The sequence below is a fragment of the Myodes glareolus genome, chromosome 14, assembly GCF_982192425.1.
Source record: "Myodes glareolus chromosome 14, mMyoGla1.1, whole genome shotgun sequence".
Taxonomy (NCBI): Eukaryota; Metazoa; Chordata; class Mammalia; order Rodentia; family Cricetidae; genus Myodes; species Myodes glareolus.
Genome location: NC_142039.1, coordinates 14,922,216 through 14,944,747, shown reverse-complemented (window position 1 = coordinate 14,944,747; position 22,532 = coordinate 14,922,216). Strand labels below are relative to the sequence as shown.

Here is a 22,532-nt window from a genome sequence, read left to right as displayed (position 1 = left end):
ACTCAGAGCATTATCAAGAAAATGGAATGTACTTGGGCTGCTCGCACAGCCACACACCTGTAGACAGGTGTTTTACAACAGATCTAAGCACGTATTTACCATCTGAAATGGCAATCCTGCTAACCGAATAGATGCCTTCGTGCACTAAATGTAAACTTAGAAGGTGGCAATCATGTGTCACTTTACAGTGCCTGTCAAACAGGGCTCCATGAATCATAGTAAAAGCAAGAATAATGACCAGCACTTAGGCACAGGCTCTCCCTGCAGTGCTCTGCTTCCCACTCAACTCCTCCAAGCCAAGAGAATGAAAGGGAGACCAGTTCACTCCTGACTACCAAGAGGCCATGCCCTACACTGAGCTGTTCCCTCCTGGGAAGGATCCACAAAGACCCCAAAGGAGCCCTTCCCCTGGAGCCAAATCCCTCCTTCACCACCAAGACACTAAATACCAGCTTCTTTATCATAAATATCTGAAGACTTAAGAAGGCAAACATTGCATAGTTGATAACCCTTATATAAACTGGGCCTCCGCAGCTTCACTCAACCGTTTTATGGTTTCCAGGGTCCCCTTGAGTTTGCTTGAAAGGGGCTGAACTTTCTGTGCCCTTCTGTTAGCTGTGATGTGGACACCTCCCAGGGAACTCAACTGAACAGCCAAGAACAAGAATGAGGAAAGAAAGAGATCAGTTGCCAGTCACTGGGACAACAACTAATTACATTCTGAGTAAATGGCGCGTCACTAGTAGAGGCCAGGACTGAGGGAAGTGCAAGAGCAGGACGCTTTGATGTTAGAATATCTGGTTGAAGATTAATCAACCAACAAGCACAAATAGACAAAGAAGATTTATAGTGACTTGAAAGAGGAAGGCCAAGCAGGCAGGGCAACGAGGTCACGGGCTCAGACTGCCACGCACTACCCACTGAGTTGACTAGGAACCTTAACGGTTGGCTACTTTGCAGAAAAAGAGAATGAAAACAAAGTATTCTCTCTCCCTCTCATATGTGTATGCTTCTGCGTGAGTCTCACTATGCGCACACCAGTGTGCCTGTGGAGGGCAGAGGACAAAGCTGAGTGGCAGTCCTTGCCTGTCACCTTGCTTGATACCAGCTCTACGGATGTTCGCTGCTGTGTACCCAGACTAGCTGATTGGAGAGCTTCTGCTCAGGCTTCCTTACTCACCACAGGAGGCTTGGGATTACAGATGTGTGCACTGCAGCATCAGGCTTTTCAGGCAGGTTCTGGGAAACTAAATACAGATCTTCACACTTCTGCTGCAAGCACTTATCCATTGAGCTACTTTTCAGACCCCCCCCCCAGGTACTATTATTTCTGTAATACTTTAAAATGTAATAATGTAGACATCTTGGCAGTGGAAGATGTCAGGATGTCAAAACCTTCATGCTCCATCCAAATACACTTCAAACAAATAATACTATGGCCCATGGAAAGGGTGTCTCTCTCCCCTACATGACTAATGTGAACCCTGCTGGAGCTACTGTCTTATGCTGTCCCTTCCCCACCCCCTCCATTCCCCACTCACTGTGTTCCATCCTGTCTTATGCTCTCCCCCCACCCCAGCCATCCTTGCCATTCCCCACTCACTCTGTATGGCATGCTCTTACCAACAGGGCTTTTATCCCACTGGATTCTTTATTATTTTTATTTTTGCTTCCCCCAAGAGAGCTTCAGTTCCTAGAAAGCAGGGACTAGGTGTTAATTTTCGACGTCCCCAGAGCTGGGATATGCCAAGTGCCTGCTCACACTTCCATGAACCTTTGAGCTGCACTGAGAAGCAGCAGGGAGTGCTGCCGAGGAACCACGGGGCTCAGAACGGTCGCCCATGTAGAAGGCGGGTGCTTAAGCCGTGAAGACAGCATGTGGGAGACAGGACAAGAACGACACATGAAGAACTGTCACCTCCACCCAGTGTACCCCAAGACCTCAAGTCACGCTTTTCTCATTAGGAAAAGGACTGACATCTTTCAGATTGCTGTAGGATGGCGAGGCGCAGAACAGATTATGATGTGGAGGTCTATCAAGGCCCATGCACACTTATAATATTGATACAGAGATTTTGTTGGCCAAAGTACATAAAGTACGTTGATATATCTTTGTGTCAGACAAATAAACAAGGCTCACAAGCCACAAGGAAATGAGCAGAATAAAGTTAGATGTGCCTGACTCAAAGAGTCCTGCTAACCCCTTCTCTTGTGGACTTGAAGGAGTTTGAGCTTAGAAATGAAATCTGCTAGGGAGAAGTCCCACTCTAGAATGTTTTTTTTTCTAACGTATGCACATGAATTAAACCCCTGCTTCAAAACCCCAGCAAGCCCTCTCCTGTTTACTTAGCACACAGGAGGTAGCGATGGAGACTGCTTACCTTTAATAGTTAATGCACCATCTACTTCTCATCCACTAATCTGTTAGCACTGTTAACAGCATAGGCAGTGGTTTTATTTTTTAATTTAAAAAGGCAAACAAGAGTCCAGATGGTGAAGAAAACCTTCAGTCACGGGGAAAGCGTACAGTAAGAGTCTTTCATTAATTTTCAGTCCAACGAAAAGCCCAAGTTCCAGGCTCCAAAGTCAATCCCACAGAAGATACAAGTGTACATTAAAAGCCCCCCAGAAGCTGGGCATGGTGACACTTGGAACCCTAGCACCAGGAAGCCTAACGCAGGAAGGTCAGGAGTTCAAGGTCAATCTGGCAGTCCAGTGAGACACTGGTGGGGAGGAGGTAAAGGATCTAGACTAGTTTGCTTCGTCAAGAGATAGATGAGCAAGAAGCTCACTCTCTCTTTCAGGTCATTAACATTCTTCAAGTCTACAGCAAAAGAAAACAAAGGTGTCTGTAAAATCACACCAGGGCCTGCACTTTGTGCTGAACCATTTAGAGAAGAGAGCCTTCATTTTGATGTTGCCACACTGGACCCTCTGGACAAAATGTGGACTGAGGGGCTCCCCACGCGGGCCCAGGAGGGAAGCTGCTCGCTAAAAGGGCTCTCTGTGCTCGGCCAGATGGGCTGCTAACTCGGCCAGACTGTACACACAGTGTCCTCCACCCTCACCAGTTGCATGCGTTGACTTTTCCATCCCTCAACCATATGCCTTATCACATATGCAAAAAACACGGAGAGCAGATGGGAGGGAACCAAGCTCGGAGCTGAACCAGCAGGGCAAAAAGCGGAAAATCCCGTTCAAAGGCGGCATCCAAACCCTTCCCCTCCAACCTCTGACTCAACGGGGATGCTTAGAAAACCATGTGACAATAAGCACAAGTAACTTCTTTCAAGCCATCCGGAAAGAGCCAGCGCTGTCATCTCATATTATAATATTTAGAATAACAGATTAACATTTTTTTCTAATGTTGCTTTGCTTATCTAAGTGGAAATAATGACAGATTTCCTCCGTATCAGACAAGAACAACCCAGACTTCTACATAGAGGGCAGGATAGCAGCTGACTTTGGGTGACTCCAAGAGAGAGTCAGAATAAGAAACAAACAAATAAAGCAAAACAGACAATAATAACAACAACAACAACAAAAAAACCTCTTCCAATGAGATAACGAGAGGAGGAGCTCTGGACTCTACCGAGGAAGTGACAAGGTGAAGAGAGGAGTGGAGAACGGGAGGACAATGACACCTGCAGCTCCTCAGCGGGGCGGGGAAGCACAAGCCGCATCCAAAAGCTTTGCTTTCTTTGTGTCCATGCATTTGTGTGTGTGCACACGCATGTGTATGTGTGTGAATGCATGTGGATGTACACACACACAGATATACACAGACACAAATGCAATGAAACTGACAGGAAAATAAAGGCATTTCAAGATATCACAAATCGATGTGATTCATGAACACCAGAGCAGCACTGGCGAGGATCTTACAGGAATACTCCACACAGTGTGGGGAGACAGTGTCAGCTACCGGAGTGCAGGACAAGCGCTCCAAACAATGAGAAAACAGCCAGGAAAATTAGAGGAAACCACAAGCAGCTCTCAATAGTAAACTTAAATGTAAATGGCCTCAACTCACCAACAAAAAGATGCAGACTTGAAGACTGGATTAAAAAACTAGATCCAAATGTCTACTGTCTCCAAGATAAAGATGGCTGCTGACTGACAGACCGACAGTCAAAGGATGGAAGACATCTATCAAGGGAATGGAAGCTGGAAACAAGCTGGGGCTCTGATTCTTATGTCTGATAAAGTATACTGAAGACCAAAATCAGTCTGAAGAGATAAAGAAATTAACTACATAGCAATAAATGGAGAAATCCATTAAGAGGGCTTAATAACTATGCACCAAATGTTGGGGTTCTGAATTTTATCCAATAAACACTCACGGACATCAAAGGTCAGACAGTTCTGACACAATGACCGTGGGTGATTTCCATTCCCTGCTCTCACCTCCAGAGAGGTCAGCAAAACTAAAAATTAACAAAGAAACTGTAGGAATTATTTTCTAACACGAGCTCTCTGCTGACGCAAAAATCCCAATTAAGCCAAATCAAAAGAAACCAAATTAAAAGATAACCAGGTTTAATAGGACTCCTGCGCTCTTGGGTGGCCCCAAGGGCAACAGGGAAGCCGCCAACGCAACCACTAGGGGGTGGGAAAGAGGGAAGACCGGGAAGGGACTTTCCCCGGGAGCAGTTTAAATAGTCTGGGGGGAGTGGTCCTGACCTCCTCGGGGGAGGGGCCAATGTTTGGCGGGCACAGGGGAGGGGCCTCCAAAGACGGAGGCCAGAGACCGGGATTTACAGAAACTTCAGAGTTAAATTATACCACTGATCAAATGGGCTTAGCAATTACATATAAAATAATCTATCAAACAGAACAGAAAGTCTTCTCAGGAGCCCATGGGACATTCCTTAAAACAGACTTAATCAAGTCTGACCAGATACAAAAGAACCAAAACAATTCCTTGTACTTACCAGACCATAGTGCAATCAAACTGAAAATCAACAGAAACTACACAAACACAAACACACTGAAGAATTTACTCTTTCCCAGTTCACCCCACCTTTCCTGCCCACTAACTTAGTATCCTCTTGTGTTCAATCCTTCAAGACTAATTCGCAATGTCCAAATACTCTGGATGTGTGATCCCACTTACCATAAACCACACAGCGAAACCTGTCTCTTCTCCCGGCTGCTACACCAATAGAGATGAAAGCTGGGGAGGGGGTTACACAGATTCCACTGAAATTCAATCACTGGGGAAAACTTGGGAAAGTTATATTCCAAACATATTAAAAAATAAAAGAGAAACAGGCAAATTCCTAGACATAGATTACTCATCAAAGGTGAATCAAGAGGGCATGAGTGAATTCAACTCACCATTACAATCAATGAGATTTTCAGCTTTACTATGAAGTCTTTCAACAAAGAAAAAAGAAGAAGAAGAAGAAGAAAAAAAAAAAGAGCCCTGGACAGATTCACCACCCAATTCTTACAAACTTTAAAACGGGTGTTCACACCTGTACTCTTTAAACAGATCATAAAATGGAAAGGGAGAGAACACTACTCACTCCTCTGCGTGAAGTCTGAAACTAAAACCAGGCAGCAACACAACACCGAAGACTACAGACCTGTTTCCCTGGGAAACACAGACACAAAAACAAGTCCACACATCGTGACCAAGTTGTTTCCAAACCAGAGACACAAAGTTAGTTGAGCACACACACAAATCAATAAATAATACCACACATCAATTTAATGACAGAAATCGCAAGAGTCTTTCCAGAAAAGGACTTTGTTGAAGTTCAACATCCCTTCATTATAAAAGTCCTGAAGACACTGGACATAGAAGGTATATATCTAAATATAATAAAGGCTATATATATGATGAATCTTTAGTAAACCTAAATATAGAAATACTGAGTATACATAGTTTCTCTAAAACCTGAAATGAGACAAATGCATTTATTCTGTTCACTCTTATCCAATATCAAGGTCTCAGGACAAGAAGACAAGGAAGAAAAATATAGACAAGAAAAGTAAAATTATCCTATCTGGGGAAACATGATCCAATGCTTAAGACTCCAATGACTCTATCAGAAAGCTCTCAGAATTGATAAATACTTTCAGCAAAGTAATATGCTACAAAATTGAGAAGAATCAGTATCATTTTCTATATCCCAATAATGAATATACCAAGAAAATAGATAGAAAAGAAAATCCCATTTATAATAGCCGAAAAGTACCTATAAATCCTGTTTATGGATCGGCAGAATTGGGAAATGACTGTATTACCAAAACTGATTTACATATCTAATGTAAGCTATTTCAGAACTCCAATGGCATTCTTCACAGAAACAGGGTAAAAAAAATCCCATAATTCATATAATCACAAAAGACCCTAAGCAGAAAGGATAATGTATGGCATCATCTGATCCCAGATTATATTACAGAGTCATGGTAACAAAACAGCACGTACAAAAGTAGGCATGTAGATCAATGGGCTGGAACAGAGGATCCAGAAACACACCTGGACAAGTAACTTTTGACAAAGATGTCAAAAACATATAATGGAGAAAAGTACCCTCTTTAACAAATGGTTCTGATAAGACTAATTTCCACACATAAAGTAATGAAGCTATTACAGATCCACACAGCTTACCCTGGACAAAAAGTAATTAAATATGGATAAACGGTCTTAGTATTAGCAAGACCTGAAACGTTGGAATTGCTGGAGGGCAACACAAGGAAAACACTTTAAAGGTATGGCACGGGCAAGGAGTTCCTCAAGAAGGCTCTACCTGCACAGGGATAATCCTAAGAACAGGCAAAGGTGACTGCATGGAATTTAAGACGCTTCCACACAGCAAAGAAAACGATCGCCAATGTGAAGAAATACCATACAGAATGGGAAAAAAACAAAAATAAACAAACAAAAATAACTCTGTCTACAGATCAGACAGGGAATTACTATCTAGGATATATAAAAAAGCACAAAGATTAAACATCAGAGAGCAAATTATCTGATCAATAAATGAGCTGATGAAATGAACAGACAGGTTCCCGAAGGGGAAAACGGCCATAAAGTGTGCACCGTCCTTAGTTGTTGGAGAACGTGAACTGATGTTGTTCTGAGACTCCATTTCACCCCATTCAGAATGGTCATCGTCAAGAGAACAAACAAAATAAATGCGGCGAGAACATGGGGAAACGGGAACCATATAAACTTCTGGTTTGAATGTGAACTTGTGCAGCCACTATGAAAATCACATGCAGGCTTCCCAGAAAACTAAAAATAGATCTCCATATGGCCCAGCTATACCCCTCTTGGCTATCCACACAAAGGACTGCATACCACAGGGATCCTTGCGCAGTGTTCATTGCAGCACAATATCAAGGAAGCGGAACCAGCCTAGATCTCCATCCACGGGTGAGCGATAACGCAAGTGTGGCACATAGACATAACAGCATTTTAGTCTGCCATAAAGAAAAGTAAAATCAGGACACCTGCGTAAAAATGAAAATCACGGTGTTAAGAGAAACATGCAGACTAAGAAAGACATGCTGCATGAGTTCTTTCATAATAAGGACCTAGGTTTAAAGGTACAAGTATACATATATGTATACGTGTGTGTGTGTGTGTGTGTGTGTGTGTGTGTGTCATGAAACTAGAAAGTGATCAAGAGAGTGAGGAAGAGATCTTAAGCAAGGGGAAAAGAGAGGGCAACAAAATGAAGTGTAAGGGAAACTATTTAGGTAGTGGAAGGGAACTAGCTGGGGGTGGGCAAAAGGACAGTGTTGGGGAGAATGGGTTTGAATCAAGTGCATGTATAATGATGTCAGATTGATTAGCAACTCCAAGACAGGACTTCTTGTCACTTGAAACCCCAGATGTGTGTAGGACTGCACAGGGAGAAAGGAGCCGAAGAGCCTGCCTCATGAGCACCGAGGCTATGCTTGAGAAAAGAAACACCTCTATTTTATAAATACTGTCTTAACAACAAGCAACAGAGGACTATTGATGCCACTGATCCTACCTGTCTATGCAAAGTCCAAAGAAGCCAGACAAAAGGGCATTGAGAAATAGCCCCCACTGGAAAGACAATATATAGAACTCTGTGTGCAGGGCTGTTTTCTCCTAAACAGCTAAAAGTAGGAAGCTCACAAGCAGAACAGTTAGGAAAGACTCCAAGAAATTAGAAAGAAGAGCTGCAGAGAGAAGACACTGATTCCAGCACCCACTTCTTCCTTAATCCAAATATGGCAGACTGCAATAGCTCTTCCCACCCGGCTGGGTGTGCTCAGCAGAAAGGCCAAGTATATCCATGGTGACTCCGAATTAATGCGATCAGCTCTGGGCACTGTCTTTGTAAAAGCCCCTAGGACAGCGACAGTGAGGTGAGTGCACACTGGGCAGGTGACTGGTGGTTCTGAGGGGGTTCACCTGTCAGGATGGTGAACGCGTGAGCATAAAGCCACTGCAGTAACCCATCCATATCACACTGTGCTGGGGTAGCCCTCCGCCTTCCCAAGTGGCATCAGGGCTATACATTCAAGTTTTTGAGGCAATGCGCCGGGCAGCATTGTGGCTACAAGTCTCAAGGAGAGGTCCAAAGAAACCCTAGCCTATGCATGAGCTGAGTAAGATCTCCTCCAGCACATCACTTCTCTACCTCCCTCCGGGGGGCGCTATGCAGGATGTCAGGCTTGCTCTGGTCCCTTCAGCTTTGCTCAGGAGTTGCCACTGGTATCATACAGGAACATACCAACAGACAAGGAAACAGTCACACTCTGCCGCCATTCTAAAGTACGCACCCAGTCTTTGGGGATAGCTGCAGAACACACCATCTCCTGGTCCCTCAAGACTGGGCCAAATCTTCTGCCTTCTGTTCTGGATACACTTAAAAACTCTATTATCTTAACTTTTCAGAGCTACCAGAATGTTTTAAAGAACTGACTCATTACACTGATGACCCAGAAGGGTTCATGAAGACCCCAAATAATTTCTAGAAACTGCTTAGGCATGAAGAGATCTTGATTCTTTTTGAGTGTGGCAACTGGCACTCCTAGGTAGCATGCGTCTTTTAAGAAAGAAAACAGCACTGAGACAGCCACAAACTGCCCCTGTCGCACTGCCTCTCCATCCTAGATGAGGTCACACACAGGTGAACGCACACGTGCGTGTGTACACAGGCTCTTGTACACCTACACCCACACAACAGCTTACCTGACAAGTTTGTGATGAAGTGATTCTACATGACCAGACAAGAAAGTTACCTAGATAATTTGATAGCATCATAGAAGTAATTAAACATCAAAGAAAAAACATTTACATTCCATGTCACTGAAAATAAATATAAATTTATTTATAAATGTAAATTACCCATTTGAATTTTGGTTTCTAAAAATGCTTCAGCACATCAAAAACTCAAGCAATTTATATCTGGGAAGTAAAATATATACACTACATATATTTCATCAAATATATGTAAGATACATGTCCGCAAAAAACTAAAATTAAAAAAAAGATGAACAATAGCAAGTATGGAGAGAACAAGAGAACAATTTGTACATTTTACAAAAGAGACTATAAAGATAAAAATCAATTTTTAAAAAAGCTCTAGAATTTTCCTTATGAAAATAAACATTTGCCTAAACAAGCAATCCTCTTTTAAAAACATTCTTGCACAAGTTTGTGTGTGCATATGTGCAATTATGTATATGTATGTGAATGTGAAAGTGTGTGTAGGTGTGCATGTGCATGCATGTATGTGCTTGTGTATGAAGGTGAGGGGGAAACGTTGGGTGTCATCCTCAGGAACATCGTCCACTTTCCTTGAGGAAGAGTCTCTCACTGGGCTAGAGTTCATCAGCTGGTCTAGGCTGGCTGGCCAGCAAGCCCTGGAGAGCATCCGGTCTCCACTTCCCCTGCTCTGGAATTATAATTACATATATTTTTATGTTGGGTCTGGGGACCAAACTCAGGTCCTTGGCAAGTACTTTCTTAACTGAGCCATCCTCCCAGTGACTTCTAAGTATAGTCTCAAGGGAAATGAAAACCGTGCACACAAAAGAATTTTGTAAAATGTTCGTCCAAACCACATTTAGAGACAAAACTAGAAATGACGAGCACTGCCTTAGTCAGGGTTCTGTTGCTGCAGGGAAACACTGTGGCTGAAAGCAAGTTGGGGAGGAAAGGGTTTATTCAGATTACACACTGCAGCTCACTACTGAAGGAAGTCAGGCCAGGAACTGGAACAGGGCAGGACCCTGGGGGCAGAAGCTGATGCAAAGACCATGGAGGGACGCTGCTTACTGGCTTGCTTCCTCCTCTTGGCTAGCTCAGTCTGTTTTCTTATAGAACCCAGGGCCACCAACTCAGAGATAGCACCACCCACCATGGGCTGGAACCTCCTCTATCAGTCACTAATTAAGAAAATGCCTTACGGCCGGATCTCAGGTCCCTTCAGATAACTCTAGCTTGTGTCAAGTTGGCACAAAATTAGTCAGGACAAGTACCCATCAGTAGAAGAAGGGATGAGAAATCTACAATAGCTATAGAATGGAAAACTGGCAATAAAGAAAGAAATGACTGTATTGCGATACATGGTAGACCTCAGAAATTGTTCTGATGAATTGCAGATGTCAGAATATGGTCTATCTAGTCTCGGTTACTTAAAGTTCTAGGAAAACAGCAAAATAATCTATGGTAGGAAAAGGACCAGAACCAAGGATGCTCTCGAGTGTCAGAGACAGGGACTTGCTGGGACAAAGAATGAGGGACCTCCTGGAATGATAATAATATTTTATACCTTGGGAGGGGCTTGAGGTGCACAGGTGTTTGCAAATGTTAAGCAAATCATATATTTCCTCATATTTAAATTTGCCTATGAGAAAAATAAATAAATAAATACTCAGTGCTAAAAATATACATGTTGAAGTACTTGGGAAAAGAAGACGAATGACACCAAAGACATGTTCACGCATTTTTAAAAAATCAAGATCAATGGATGGAGAGAACAGTATGTCGATCACAGGCAAATAAAGCAAACTCGGTAAGGTGTCGACGGTAGAATCTAGGGTGTTTAAGTACTCAGTATAACATTCTTTCCATGAAGCAGGTTAGAAAACAATTTTTTGCTTACATAGAACCACCATTTCTGTAAGAATTAATTTTGGGGTCATCGTACAAACAAAAGGGAAGTAGAACGTTTGTTTTAGAAAGAAAATGGTTACGCTTTCGTAAGTATATCCAAAAGCTAATTGCAGTGGTTCGTTTCTCCTCACTCTGAGGAGAGAAAGGCATCTCCTTCAGCTTTAAGGATTCACCTGAACACTTCAGAGGGGCCCACACACTTCCTGACCCCACCCCACAACAGTTGGGGTCAAACACATTTCTCTTGTTATGAAAACTGTTTGTGAAACGCTAATGGGGCTTTGAAACCAAGCCAGAAGATTCTCCCAACCCACAATCACACCCTGCTCTACAGACCTCCCTCAAGGGCCCCTGGGAACTATTTATATGACTTTCTTATCTCTTCACATCTGGATCCAAGCTTAGCTCTTAGGAGCTACTCAGCCAATGTCTGTTGAAGGTCACTTTCCATAGGTCAAAGAGGGGCCACACAGACCATACTTGTCTGTCTTCATAAAAACTATCTCTACCATTAAGAACCTCTTATTCACACTGGCAAAGTATGATGACCGAAACTGTATAAAATTAAATCTGTTCCTCCCCACCAGTCATACAGGAACACAGTCTGAGGGTAAAGGAGGGGCAGCCTCCTGTGACCCAGTGGATACTATGAATCTCTGTGTGATTTGGGGAAAGTGGTTTGCTGCCTCTGCCCCACATTCTTTTTCTATAAAATGAGAATGGTATACATTCTTAATTAAGGAAAATGATACATGGAGGGGCTCGGGAGATGGCTTGGTTTGCAAAGGTCTTTCTATATAACATGATGCCCTGAGTTCAAATCCCCAGAACCCATATAAAAAGCCTGGGTGTACCAGTTGCCACATGTAACCCCAGACCTGGGGAGGTGGAGATCGGTGAATCCTTGGGGCCTCACACGATAACCCATGAGATTGTGCCGCATGGTAGCAAGCACCTAACCATGCTAGCCTATCACTGCTACTTTTTCCTATGAGGGTTCCTGTTTCTAATACACTGGTAAAATACTAAGTGTGATGGAAATACCATAAATATTTACAACTGCGAGAATTTACTAAATCACAGCTAATTTCTAAAGCCTCACTCTAAGCGCTCAGGTCAAAAATTAAAAATTCAAAAAAGAAAGAAAGAAATCAGTTTTAAATGTACCACTTCTACACACAGTTTTCGGTATGACATAAGCCACCTTATGTTTTCCTTGTGTGTTTCTATGCCGAATTCTAAAGCCCCCTGCCCCCAAACACTTCCTGAGAAGGGGGGGGGGAAACACATGTGCTCAGCAGTCAGGGTTTGCACCTAAAATGACCCCTCTGGCTTGTGCTTTGAATGCTTCTTTCTTAGTTGGTCATGTTGATGACAGGCTGTGGAGTCCTTGGGAGGTGGGGCCTGTCTGGCAGAAGCAGGTCACAAGGGGTCTTTGAAGGTGACAGGCCAGCCCTTGCTTGCTGTCTAACTACTGCTCTTTCTGGCCTACCGTGGCGTGAAAAACACGTCACGCTCCCACCCACCGCTGCAGACTGAGTGGCCCTACTCTCCCCACCCCATCATAATGATTTCAGCCTCTCAGAAAACATGAGCCAACATAAACCTCTCTTTGCTTGATTCCGACAGGTATTTTAGTCATAGTGGCACAGTATTAACTAATACGGCCGTTTTCTCCTTCTTTGAAATAGTCTCAGGATAGACAGCCTCTGTTCCCTGACGCAGGCAAGATCCAGCCTATACCATAGACGCGCCACCCGGCATCCACACCCTTATCTCTGGGTTCTACAGGTACGTCATGACAGAGCTGAGAAGGTGGCTAAGGAGGTAATGTGCCTGTCATACAAGCATGTGGACCTGATGTCTGGATCCCCAGCAGCTATGTAAAAAGTGAGACGCGGTAGCATGTTTTGGCAACTCCAGAACTGGAGGGGTAGAGACAGGCAGATTCTGGGGGCTTGCTGGCCAGTCAGTCTAGGCGAAACAGTGAATTCCAGGTTCAGGAAGAGACCCCGCCTCAAAAAATAAGGTGGCAAGCCATTGAAGAAGACTCCTGATGCTGGCCTCTGACCTCCACACATGTGCACATGTGTGTGCGCACACACAAACACATACATATATATATACTATACATTCAGGCACGAGTTTTATTTATTTATTTTTTTTGGTGGAAAAGGGACTGCAGAGGTAGCAAGAGTAAGTAATAAAGGCAGGAGAGCTCAGATCACAGACCAGCCTGTGCATCCAATCTAATCGCACAAGCCCTGGGAGGCCTGCTCTGGATCTAAATTTTATAAGTACACTTTCTAAAACTTCATTAATAAGAAAGTATAATCAATGACCCAACAAAGTCCTCAACTAAATTACTTGTAAAATGATAATAATGGTCAATAAATAATTAGCAAAATAGCAAATGTCACTACTAAGAAAATATCCAGACATAATGTTCACAAGGTTTAATTTCTTCTGTGAGATAAATTTCCATTAGGAAATACCGCTTGTCGGCCTCTTTATCAGGACAATATACTGGTGCAAAGGAACGACCAGGGATCAGCCCTACTCCACACAGCTGAACCTTTATCCACTGAGACTGGTCTTGAAATCTGAAGCCTTACTGATGTGAGTCACCGGAGGGACACAGCACAGCTTTAACTAGTGTCCAGTGTCTTTCGTTCAGCCCTTCCAGGGTGACATTTAAAAAATCGTTTTCCCATCACAAATTCAGTATTTTTTTTTTCCTATTCAAATCCTAAGCTCAAGAAAAGAAGTCTAAGCAAATGAGGGTACTCATTTGATTTTAAAATAGGTGTGTCCTTCCTCCTTCAACTCAGACTCCTTTCCTGGGGGGGGGGTGGCGGGGGAGAGCTGAACGCAGGACAGACAGGCCATACAGGGACACTGGCTTTAACAAACTCACTTGCCAAGCATCTGTCCCCCAGGCCTTCTTTCCTATTCTAGCTGCGACTTGCCACAATTCTAGACCATCTTGTAGTTTTCACACGGGAGGTTGTCTTTTTACATTTTATGAAAAATCAAGGGTTTTAAAATATTTGATGACTATATTAGACATGCACGTGACAATCTTACCCTCCCAAGTAGATTACCCAACATAAGAGAGCTTCAGCTAACTGCCTCCAGAGGCGTTATCTGTGGCCTCAAACCGAGACTGGAAATCACTACAGCACCAGTGCCGCCTAATCTATGTTTTGGCGGCTCAAATATCTGCTGCCCAAGAGGCCTTCTTCCTCCCATCTCCACATTCCTGAAGCATGGAGTGAGGTGTTGTGTGCTTGTGTTGTCCTTACTACAGCTTCCATTGCGCACTGTGGGCAGCCTGACATACCTCGAAGTGGGCATGGCCGACTGTCAGGAGCCAGCCTTTCTGTCCCGTGAGTAGTTCGCCTTACTTCACAGATGCGTGGCCAAGTACATCAAAAGGACAGCAGTGATATCGTCTAGCTCATTTGTTTTCCAACTAGACTTTAAGGTGTAGAAGCGTGAGGTGGAAAAAATGTATCCTCCTTTTAAAACCCAGTGGGCTGGGTAAGTCCAACCGCGTTCTGTTCCCGGATGAGTTGCGTTTAGAACTGCAGTCTTAGGTTAAGGAAAGGAAGGAGTGTAGCATGTTGGCTGCTCTTCCTGATAGCCACCCCCACTCCCATTCATCCATTGCTTCCCTGTCTCTCATCTGAACATGCTATTCTGAACTGAAGTTCAAGTTCAGTAAAAAATAGGCCTCTTGGAAAGAGAAGGAGCTAAGCATGTTCTCAAATGTTCCAGCATATGGTAGATTTTCCAAGATGAAGAAAAAGTTAATATATCGCTACAAAATACCTTTCTGTCAGATAATAACAAAATAAAGGTGAAATGACAAGAGCCTAAACACCAAGTCCCTCACCTAATGCTGAGTCTTCTTCCGGCACATGTGTCCGGCTTCACAATGGCATCCCGTAGAGTACCTCTGCATGGCTCATCTTTGGAGAAGATGTGGTTTTGGACGAGACACAGAGCGGTTGATCAACTCTTTTAAATAATGCCTCCTGCAAAGTTCCCACAAAATGATCCTATCTACTGCGGAACAATGCAGAGGAAACATCTAAAAACAGCCAGTCATACTCCAGAGAGTTTAGAGTCACAGCCAGTCACGTGGCCACTAACTGTGGCATTCCGTAAGTCACTCTGCAGACTCAAAGCAGCTACAGCGAGGGAAGCCAACCCTTAAATCTTATCATGACTATTTCTAGAGCAAAGAAATAGCAGGAAATGTTGTAGATGATCGTTTCCCCGGATATCACGACAAAGCTTCCCTTACTAAGGGAGGAACCGTCGAGTCCTGGGAACTAGCTGTAATCCTAGCGTGGACGGCTTCTGTGTGTTCGAGGTTTCAGTAGTTTTCCTTAGGTAATCGCCAAGCCCTGTTTCTATACAATGTCTGTTCAAGCTCATTTCTGTAAAGAAAGCAAAGCTCTTCAAAAATTGGCCTTTAGAGGAAGTATACAAACTCCCTAAAATACACGCAGATAAAAGGGCCTCAGGCTACATCGTGGTATTATATACTTCAGTATCTTCAACTTCTTCCCCATCCAGCACTGACTAACAAATTTGTGCCAAACAAACGCGCAACTGGCTTCCATATGCACAGTGAAATCAGAGCTAGCGCTCGTCTTGCTTGTATACAGATCTAGGAGAGAGAGCAAACAGAAACCGACTATGTTTGGAGAAAGACAGACAGCAAGAAGCTTTGACGAACCCGGCGAGTTAAAGTTACCTTCAAATGACAAGAGAAATCGCCCACTTCCTTAAAGACCCACTAGCTCAAAATCCAGGTGTCAGGTGGTGCGACAGAGACTTCTGATACAGGTGCTGAGACTGACACCTGAAAACGCCACCCTTACCGGAAACAGCAAATAAGAAGGAAATCCAAAGGGAACAGTATCCACGTTCCGCTGAAACCCTGGGATATACCTAGACAAGGATAAATAGTCTCACGGGCTGGTCATTTCTCTCTCGCTTCACAGAAAAGTCCATTTCCAGAGGTTTAGCAGTAAGACCTTAATAAAAACAGAGGCTTAGACCTGAAACCAATAGGGTTTTTATCCCCTCCATGATTTTTTTCAATTGAAGCCATGCCTTTTCCTATTTTATAAATGTATGAATTCATTATTTCCATGTATTACTATTTCAACTACACACACACACACACACACACACACACAACCAACCTGCCCTCAGAAAATAATGACCTCATTGAGGCACAAGTATCATTCATTAAAACAGCTGATTCAAAAAGCAGTGGGGTATAAATGAGAGAGGCTATCATTCAGTGCTGATGACCTAATGTCGTAATACCCCCTCCGACAGAGACTTATGGGTCTTTTGGTACCTTGTCAATGCCTTCCTTCCAGAATATACATACTAAATTCACACACCCAATTCCTAACGGTCATATCTTACTGTCAACTGTGGTGCAGCAATGCATTTAAAAGATGCCAGCCAACGATTCAGCAAGCACTGCATAGGAAAACCCTCAGCATCGTTAACCAAACTCAGATTGTCAACAGAAACCAGCAAGATATCCTGTGGAAGTCAGGGTGTCCCCGGTCCCAAGTTCCAAAGGGTGGAAGAATGGTCAGAACCGGTAACAGGATACCGGGATGAGCGCTCCTTCATTCAGCTTGTAGGGCTAAGTTAGCAGGGCACACACCTTTCTGCCATGAATCAGGAATCTTGGCAAGGGTCTGAGTGCCTGCTGGAGCTCACAGAAGCACAACGAAGGCCCCTCCCTAACCAAATTAACCCCCGGCAAGAGGTGCCCTGGATAGGTTCACAGATGCTCATCTGCTGGCCTTAGTTGCTCTTCAGAAAAAGGCCAGCAACAGAGAAACCCTAGACTTTGTCCCCACAAAATCATGTCAAGGAAGCTCCAGGATTGTCCTCACATAAATTCTGATTTTATTTTTTCAACGTGTGGCCATTCTTGGTGGCGACCACGTTACTTGTGCGGCTGGAAAGCAAATATGCAAGAGGCCAAAGATTAGACAAAAGGCAGGAGCTGGCGACAGACAGACATGGAAATGGTTTTAAGTGATTAGGGCTTCCCAGTTCCAGTTCTCTTCTCTTCTCACGATGATTCCTGTGGCTGCCTAACAAATCCCTAAAGGTCTGGAAACCACGTAGGATAAGGGGTGGGGGGGAGAAGACCCCGAAACTTTCCTAAACTGCCGCAGCAGACCTCGGGTCGCCAGGGCTCAGGGGGCACCCCGGGGCGGCGGCCAACCCCTCCTTGCTACAACAAAAGGGCCGGGAGTAGCCTTCATGCTGGGACTCCAGGACTAGAGCTCCGGGGACCCCAGAGAGGGAAGCAGAGGGAGACAGCCAGCCCCACGTCGCCCTCTCCCGCGGCAGGGGCTATGGAGCCGCGTGTCCGAGTCATGCATAAAGGAAAGAACCTCAGCTGTAAGCAGAAGAGTCACCAGCGACTGCCACCTAAGCGGCAGCCAGAGCAGCTGGTGCCACCCAGATCCCCAGGGAGCATCTGCGCCGCGGGCCCAGCGTGTTCCCGAGGCGGCGCCGCCCCCCGGGTATCGCGACGTGGGGGGGCTGCAGGACCGCGGTGCAGGTCGAGCTGCTGGGCCTCCGCCACAATGCGGCCCGGGTCCAGCCGCCACCGCTGCCGCGCCAGGCCCGGGCGCGACACAAAAGCGGCCCCCGGCCCCGCCGCCGCCGCCCACCGACCTTGGGCTCCCGCGCCGGGTTCCCGTAGCGTCTTGGTGACCGCCTTCCAAACGTGGCAGCCGAGCAGGCAAAGCAGCAGCGCGGCGGACCTGCTCATCTCCGCGCCGCGGGCGCCGCGGGCCGCTTGGGCTCGCCACTCTCGGTCACGGGCGGCCGGGCGCCGCGCCTCCCTCCATGGCGCTGTGGCTCCGCGCGCCCGGCCAGCCGCCCGATTGGCCGGGGCCCCGCAGCCGGCCGCTCCCTCCTCCGCGCCCCGCGCCGGGCTTCCCCCGACCGCCGCGGCCGCTCTGCCGGAGTCTTAACCCCTTCCTGCCCCGCCCCGCGCCCGCGGGAGCGTCTGGGCCCCGGGCCCGTGGTGCCACCTGGCGGCCACCGCGCTGCGGGAGTCCCCCCGCGTCCTCTGACCCCCTTGCTGCGCGCCCCGGGGCTCCCATTCCCTGCGGCGGTTCCCGCAGGCCCGAGGTCTTTGACGTCATTGCTCGATTACCTGCGGGTACAAGGGAAGCATTGGAGACGTGGGTGTGACCTTCCATCCTGCAGCTGTCCGAGTCACTATTCTGACTTCCCCCAAGGTAGATTTGACAGCCAGTCTTACAGGTAGGGCAATAAAATTAATATCTAAACCCGACTGCAGAAGGCCCAACGCCACAGGTTCAGTCCTGTTTGTGTAACTTTAGGAGGGAAGGATAAGTACGTTTTCCTGATAGAGGCCTGGGTGATTTCTCCCCCTCCTCACCTTTGTTTTATTAGAGAAAGAAAAAAAAAATCAATGGCGTGTTAAAACACAATGGGGAAGAATATTCAGGAGCATCTCAAGGGGGACTGTTACAATGGGATTTTGTAGTAGTCTGCTGAACTTGGAACTCAGCGCAGACAAACAATTGTTTATAACCAAGGAGCTAGCGCTCTCTCTCTCTCTCTCTCTCTCTCTCTCTCTCTCTCTCTCTCTCTCTCTCTGTGTGTGTGTGTGTGTGTGTGTGTGTGTAGATTTAGGGATAGGGATCTAGCTAACATCACCCAGGAGGACTCTTATTGAAGGCAGGTCAGTGAGGGCAGACCTCGCTTGTGGGTCTGTGAAGCATGCCCAGATATCTGGGGTGATGGCATATTCATGATAGAAGAAGTTTACTAAACTTAAATTTTACAAAAAGGGAACAGGTGATCCCAGGCGATCAAAGACCTAATCAGAGAATCTTTGTCACACTCCACAATTGATTTGGTGTGGTATCCTGTGCTTGTGATCCCAGCAATCAGGAACCTGAGGCAGGAGGCTCTCACATTCAATGTTAGGCCGAGTTACACAGTGAGACCTTGTCTCTGAAAAGCAAAGACAGAGATCATTCTATTTACAAATGAGAAAATAGAAACTAAAGAAGGCTAAGGAACCTGTGCACACAGCACTACAGTGGCTGTGATGACTATAGCCATAGCCAATTAACAATCTAGAATTGTCTAGGAAGGAAGGCGGAGTGTGTATGTGTGTGTGTGTTGTTAGTCTAGTTGGGTTGGCCTATGAGCATGGCTATGGGAGACAATCTTGACCGTGTTAATTGAGGTAAGAAGATCTGCCCACTGTGAATGGCACCATTCCCTAGGCACGAGAATTCCGAAGTGTTTAAGAGCAGAGAAAACGAACTGAGCACTAATGTGTGTCTATTCTTCTCTGTTCCTGATTATGGATGTGATATGATGAACTCCTTCAAGCTTCTGCCACCGTGGCATCCCTGCTGGAACTGTGGGTTATAATAAACCTTTCTCACCTAAGTAGCTTTTGTTGTGGCATTTTATCACAGCAGCCAAAAAAAAAAAAAAAAAAAAAAAAAAAAGAAAAAGAAAAAGAAAAGAAAAAAAAGACCAAAAACAAACAAAGCAGCAGCAGAACAGTCTAATAAAATCAGTTCTGTTCCACAGTCAGAGCTCAAATTTGCACGAATCTCCAGACTGCCCTGCATCAAAGAACACCACCCTTGTTAGCATAACTTCCCTTTCTATCTACATAGTCTTGCCTGTGTGCCCCCCCATAAAGCCCTCATGCCCACCCATTCCCTCTAATGCATCCCCAGCCAGCACTGCAGTGACTCCCACAGTCTCCTTGCTGGGGACCTCAGCTCTGAGGAAATCTACTCCAGAGTCGCCCGTGTGCTGAGAACTGCTTCCAGAACAAGAGGCCCAAAGGAGGCTCATTGCTGAAGTTTTATTCAGTAATGGCAGGCACTTAATGCACCAGAGAGACGATGGAGGATGGTGCTTGCCCGGTTGACTTTTCATAAGCCAGTTCTTGTGATACACAATAAAAACCTAGGAGATGGCTGTGCCCATATGGGTTTGACAGTCGCCTTCATGGTCCAAGCTACAGTATGTATAAACTGTATACCTGTTCAGGTAACAGGATAATCAGGAGGACAGAAAGAACCCCAGCTGTTAGGGACAGCCCCACTATCTCCTTTTCACCCTAGCATTACAGCCACCTTACTGTATTCCAAGTCCAACTCCTAGCGAGGAGAAGGAAGTGGAAAGCATGCTGAGCCCTCAACTCCTACCTGGGAGACAGCCCACAGGGACACAGAGTTCAGAGTGACTAGATGGCTGGGGTGGGGGTGGCTACTGCTAACAGGAGCAATTCAAATGAAACCTCCCCAGAGTCGAAACTCATCCATTAGAACGTGCTTAGAGAGCTGAAGAGGTGGCTCAATGGGTAACTGCTCGTCATGTGAATGTGAGGACCTGAGTCTAAATCTCCAGAACTCATTCAAAGCTGAACTCAGCAACACTCCCAGAGTTCCTAAGATAAGATGGGAAGGAGAGACAGAAGGGCTTCCAGAAGCTCATGAGCTAGCTAGCCTAGTGTACAGAGTAAGAAAAACCAAGAGACCATGCAAGGTGGAAGGCTAGAGACCACACCTAAGACTGTCCTCTGACTGCCACATGTACCGTGGCAACCTTGCCCTTGCACACACACACGCGCGCACACACACATACACACACCACCTGATTAATTACAAATTTAGGATGTTTTTATGAGTACATGCAAACATGTGTGATGGGTACATGAACACATCATCTTTAGTCTTCAGGTTTTTTGGAGACAGGGTCTACTCACTTTTTCCTGGAAATTACACACTTGGGTAAGCTGACTGGTCAGCAAGCCTCAGAGGTCCCTGGTCTGACCCCCTCAGTGTGTGCTACCACACAGTTCTGAGTTCTGGCCCTTGTGCTTACAAGGCAAGCCCTTTCCCGACTGTCAAAGCCAACACCCCAGTCCAGGGAGTTCTCAGCATATGCCACTCACTAGACTCATAATGACTTCTCTCGTTGACATTGTTTCTATTTTATAAACGAGAACACAAGATTTATTGCTATTATATAATTTACCACAAATATAATACAGGTCTGTTGATTGCAAGTTCAAACTGCCTATAGCATGTCACCTCCAAGAACAAACTGAAAGCAAATGGCTCATCACCACCAGCAGTGTGCAGATGTTTTAACAACTCAGGCACAGTGCGATCTGAAACTAGTCCCCAGTGTGATGCTGGTGTCCACTTCTGGGCTTTGAGGGTGCACTGCTGATGCTACGGTTTGGGAAACTGTGGAAGGAGCATACAGGACCTTTGGTAATAGCTTAGGACTTTATCATGATTTCAAATAATGTTTCCAAGAATAAACACATCTGTTCGACATCATTTTTCTAAGTCTTATTGTTTGCTCAGGCCACTGGTGTGTGTGTGCTGCTGTATAGTGCTAGAACATTTAAAGGAACAAGGAATCTTAGTAAAGACTACAGTCCTAAGTACAGACATTAGTTGTTTTCAGTAGTGTTACTGTTACTGTGTGTAATGACCCTCTCATGGAGAATCTGGCCTTTAAAGTCTATGTACTTTCATAACCACATCGAGGTTTACAAAGTTTCTAATCATAGAAAAGAAGTTTGGGGACCACCACCCCATCCTATTTTACAAATGCTCCTGCGACACAGAAAGAGGTTAAATGAATTGCAGACTGAGCACTGCCAGCCGGTCCCCAAAGCCAAGAAGAAAGCCAGCCCAGAGAAGCGTTCTCTCATCTCATGGCTATCTTCCAGGTTCTTGGGTGGGAGGCTAAAAAAACACAAATTCTGCGCCATTGCACAAGTGAACACATTTGCGAGTCATGCACCCAGCCTTATGTAAGAATGAAATAATCACACTTATCCTTTACTGGAATAAAAAGAAGTTGGTTTTACCTTTTTCTCATGTTCTGATCATCAGACACCCACTCGGCAACTGAACGGAGAAAAGTACTTAAGAGGGCGTGTCAGCAGAACAATGAAAGTCGGGAGTGTTCTTTCCTTCTAGAACTTTTCCTGTTGCTCTTATTAAAATTGCTCATTGTTTGAGCAGAAATGACTTATGACTGCACTTACTTGAAGTCGCTTGAGTGTGCAGTATTTTATTTCAGTTTTTGAGGCTTGTGCCAAAAGAAAGCAAGCTACATGCAGACCTTTTTCCTGTCCGAATTTTCCGGAGACCTTGACTTTAGAACTGTGCGTCAAGGTTTCTTAGCACAAGATTATTTGTTTTACCGAGCTCTTTCCTGGGGTTGGCGCCCCTGTGGTGGGATTTTAATTGTCTGAGTCCACTCTGAGAGCCATTATGCCTCCCCATTTCCTCTCCTAGTCCCTGCCCCAGACCCCCCACCCCTG

General features: G+C 45.3%; 1 protein-coding gene across 4 annotated transcripts in view; it reads right to left on the bottom strand.

Annotated features, from left to right (window-relative positions):
- Fam171a1 (family with sequence similarity 171 member A1) overlaps positions 1–22,192 on the bottom strand; it is a 114,153-nt gene extending 91,961 nt beyond the window's left edge. The window contains exon 1 of one of the 4 annotated variants that reach the window (XM_048460923.3): positions 22,074–22,192. Coding sequence is in view for 2 of the 4 variants with exons in the window: in XM_087896360.1 (XP_087752486.1) it covers positions 17,852–17,948 (97 nt within the window). In the remaining 2 variants the exon portion in view is untranslated. Of the gene's footprint in view, positions 1–15,014; positions 15,171–17,851; positions 18,074–22,073 lie in introns of those variants that run through there. The other 3 variants (XM_087896360.1, XM_085699065.2, XM_048460922.3) reach the window with 3 other exon arrangements.
- Between the last annotated feature and the right edge of the window lie 340 nt (positions 22,193–22,532).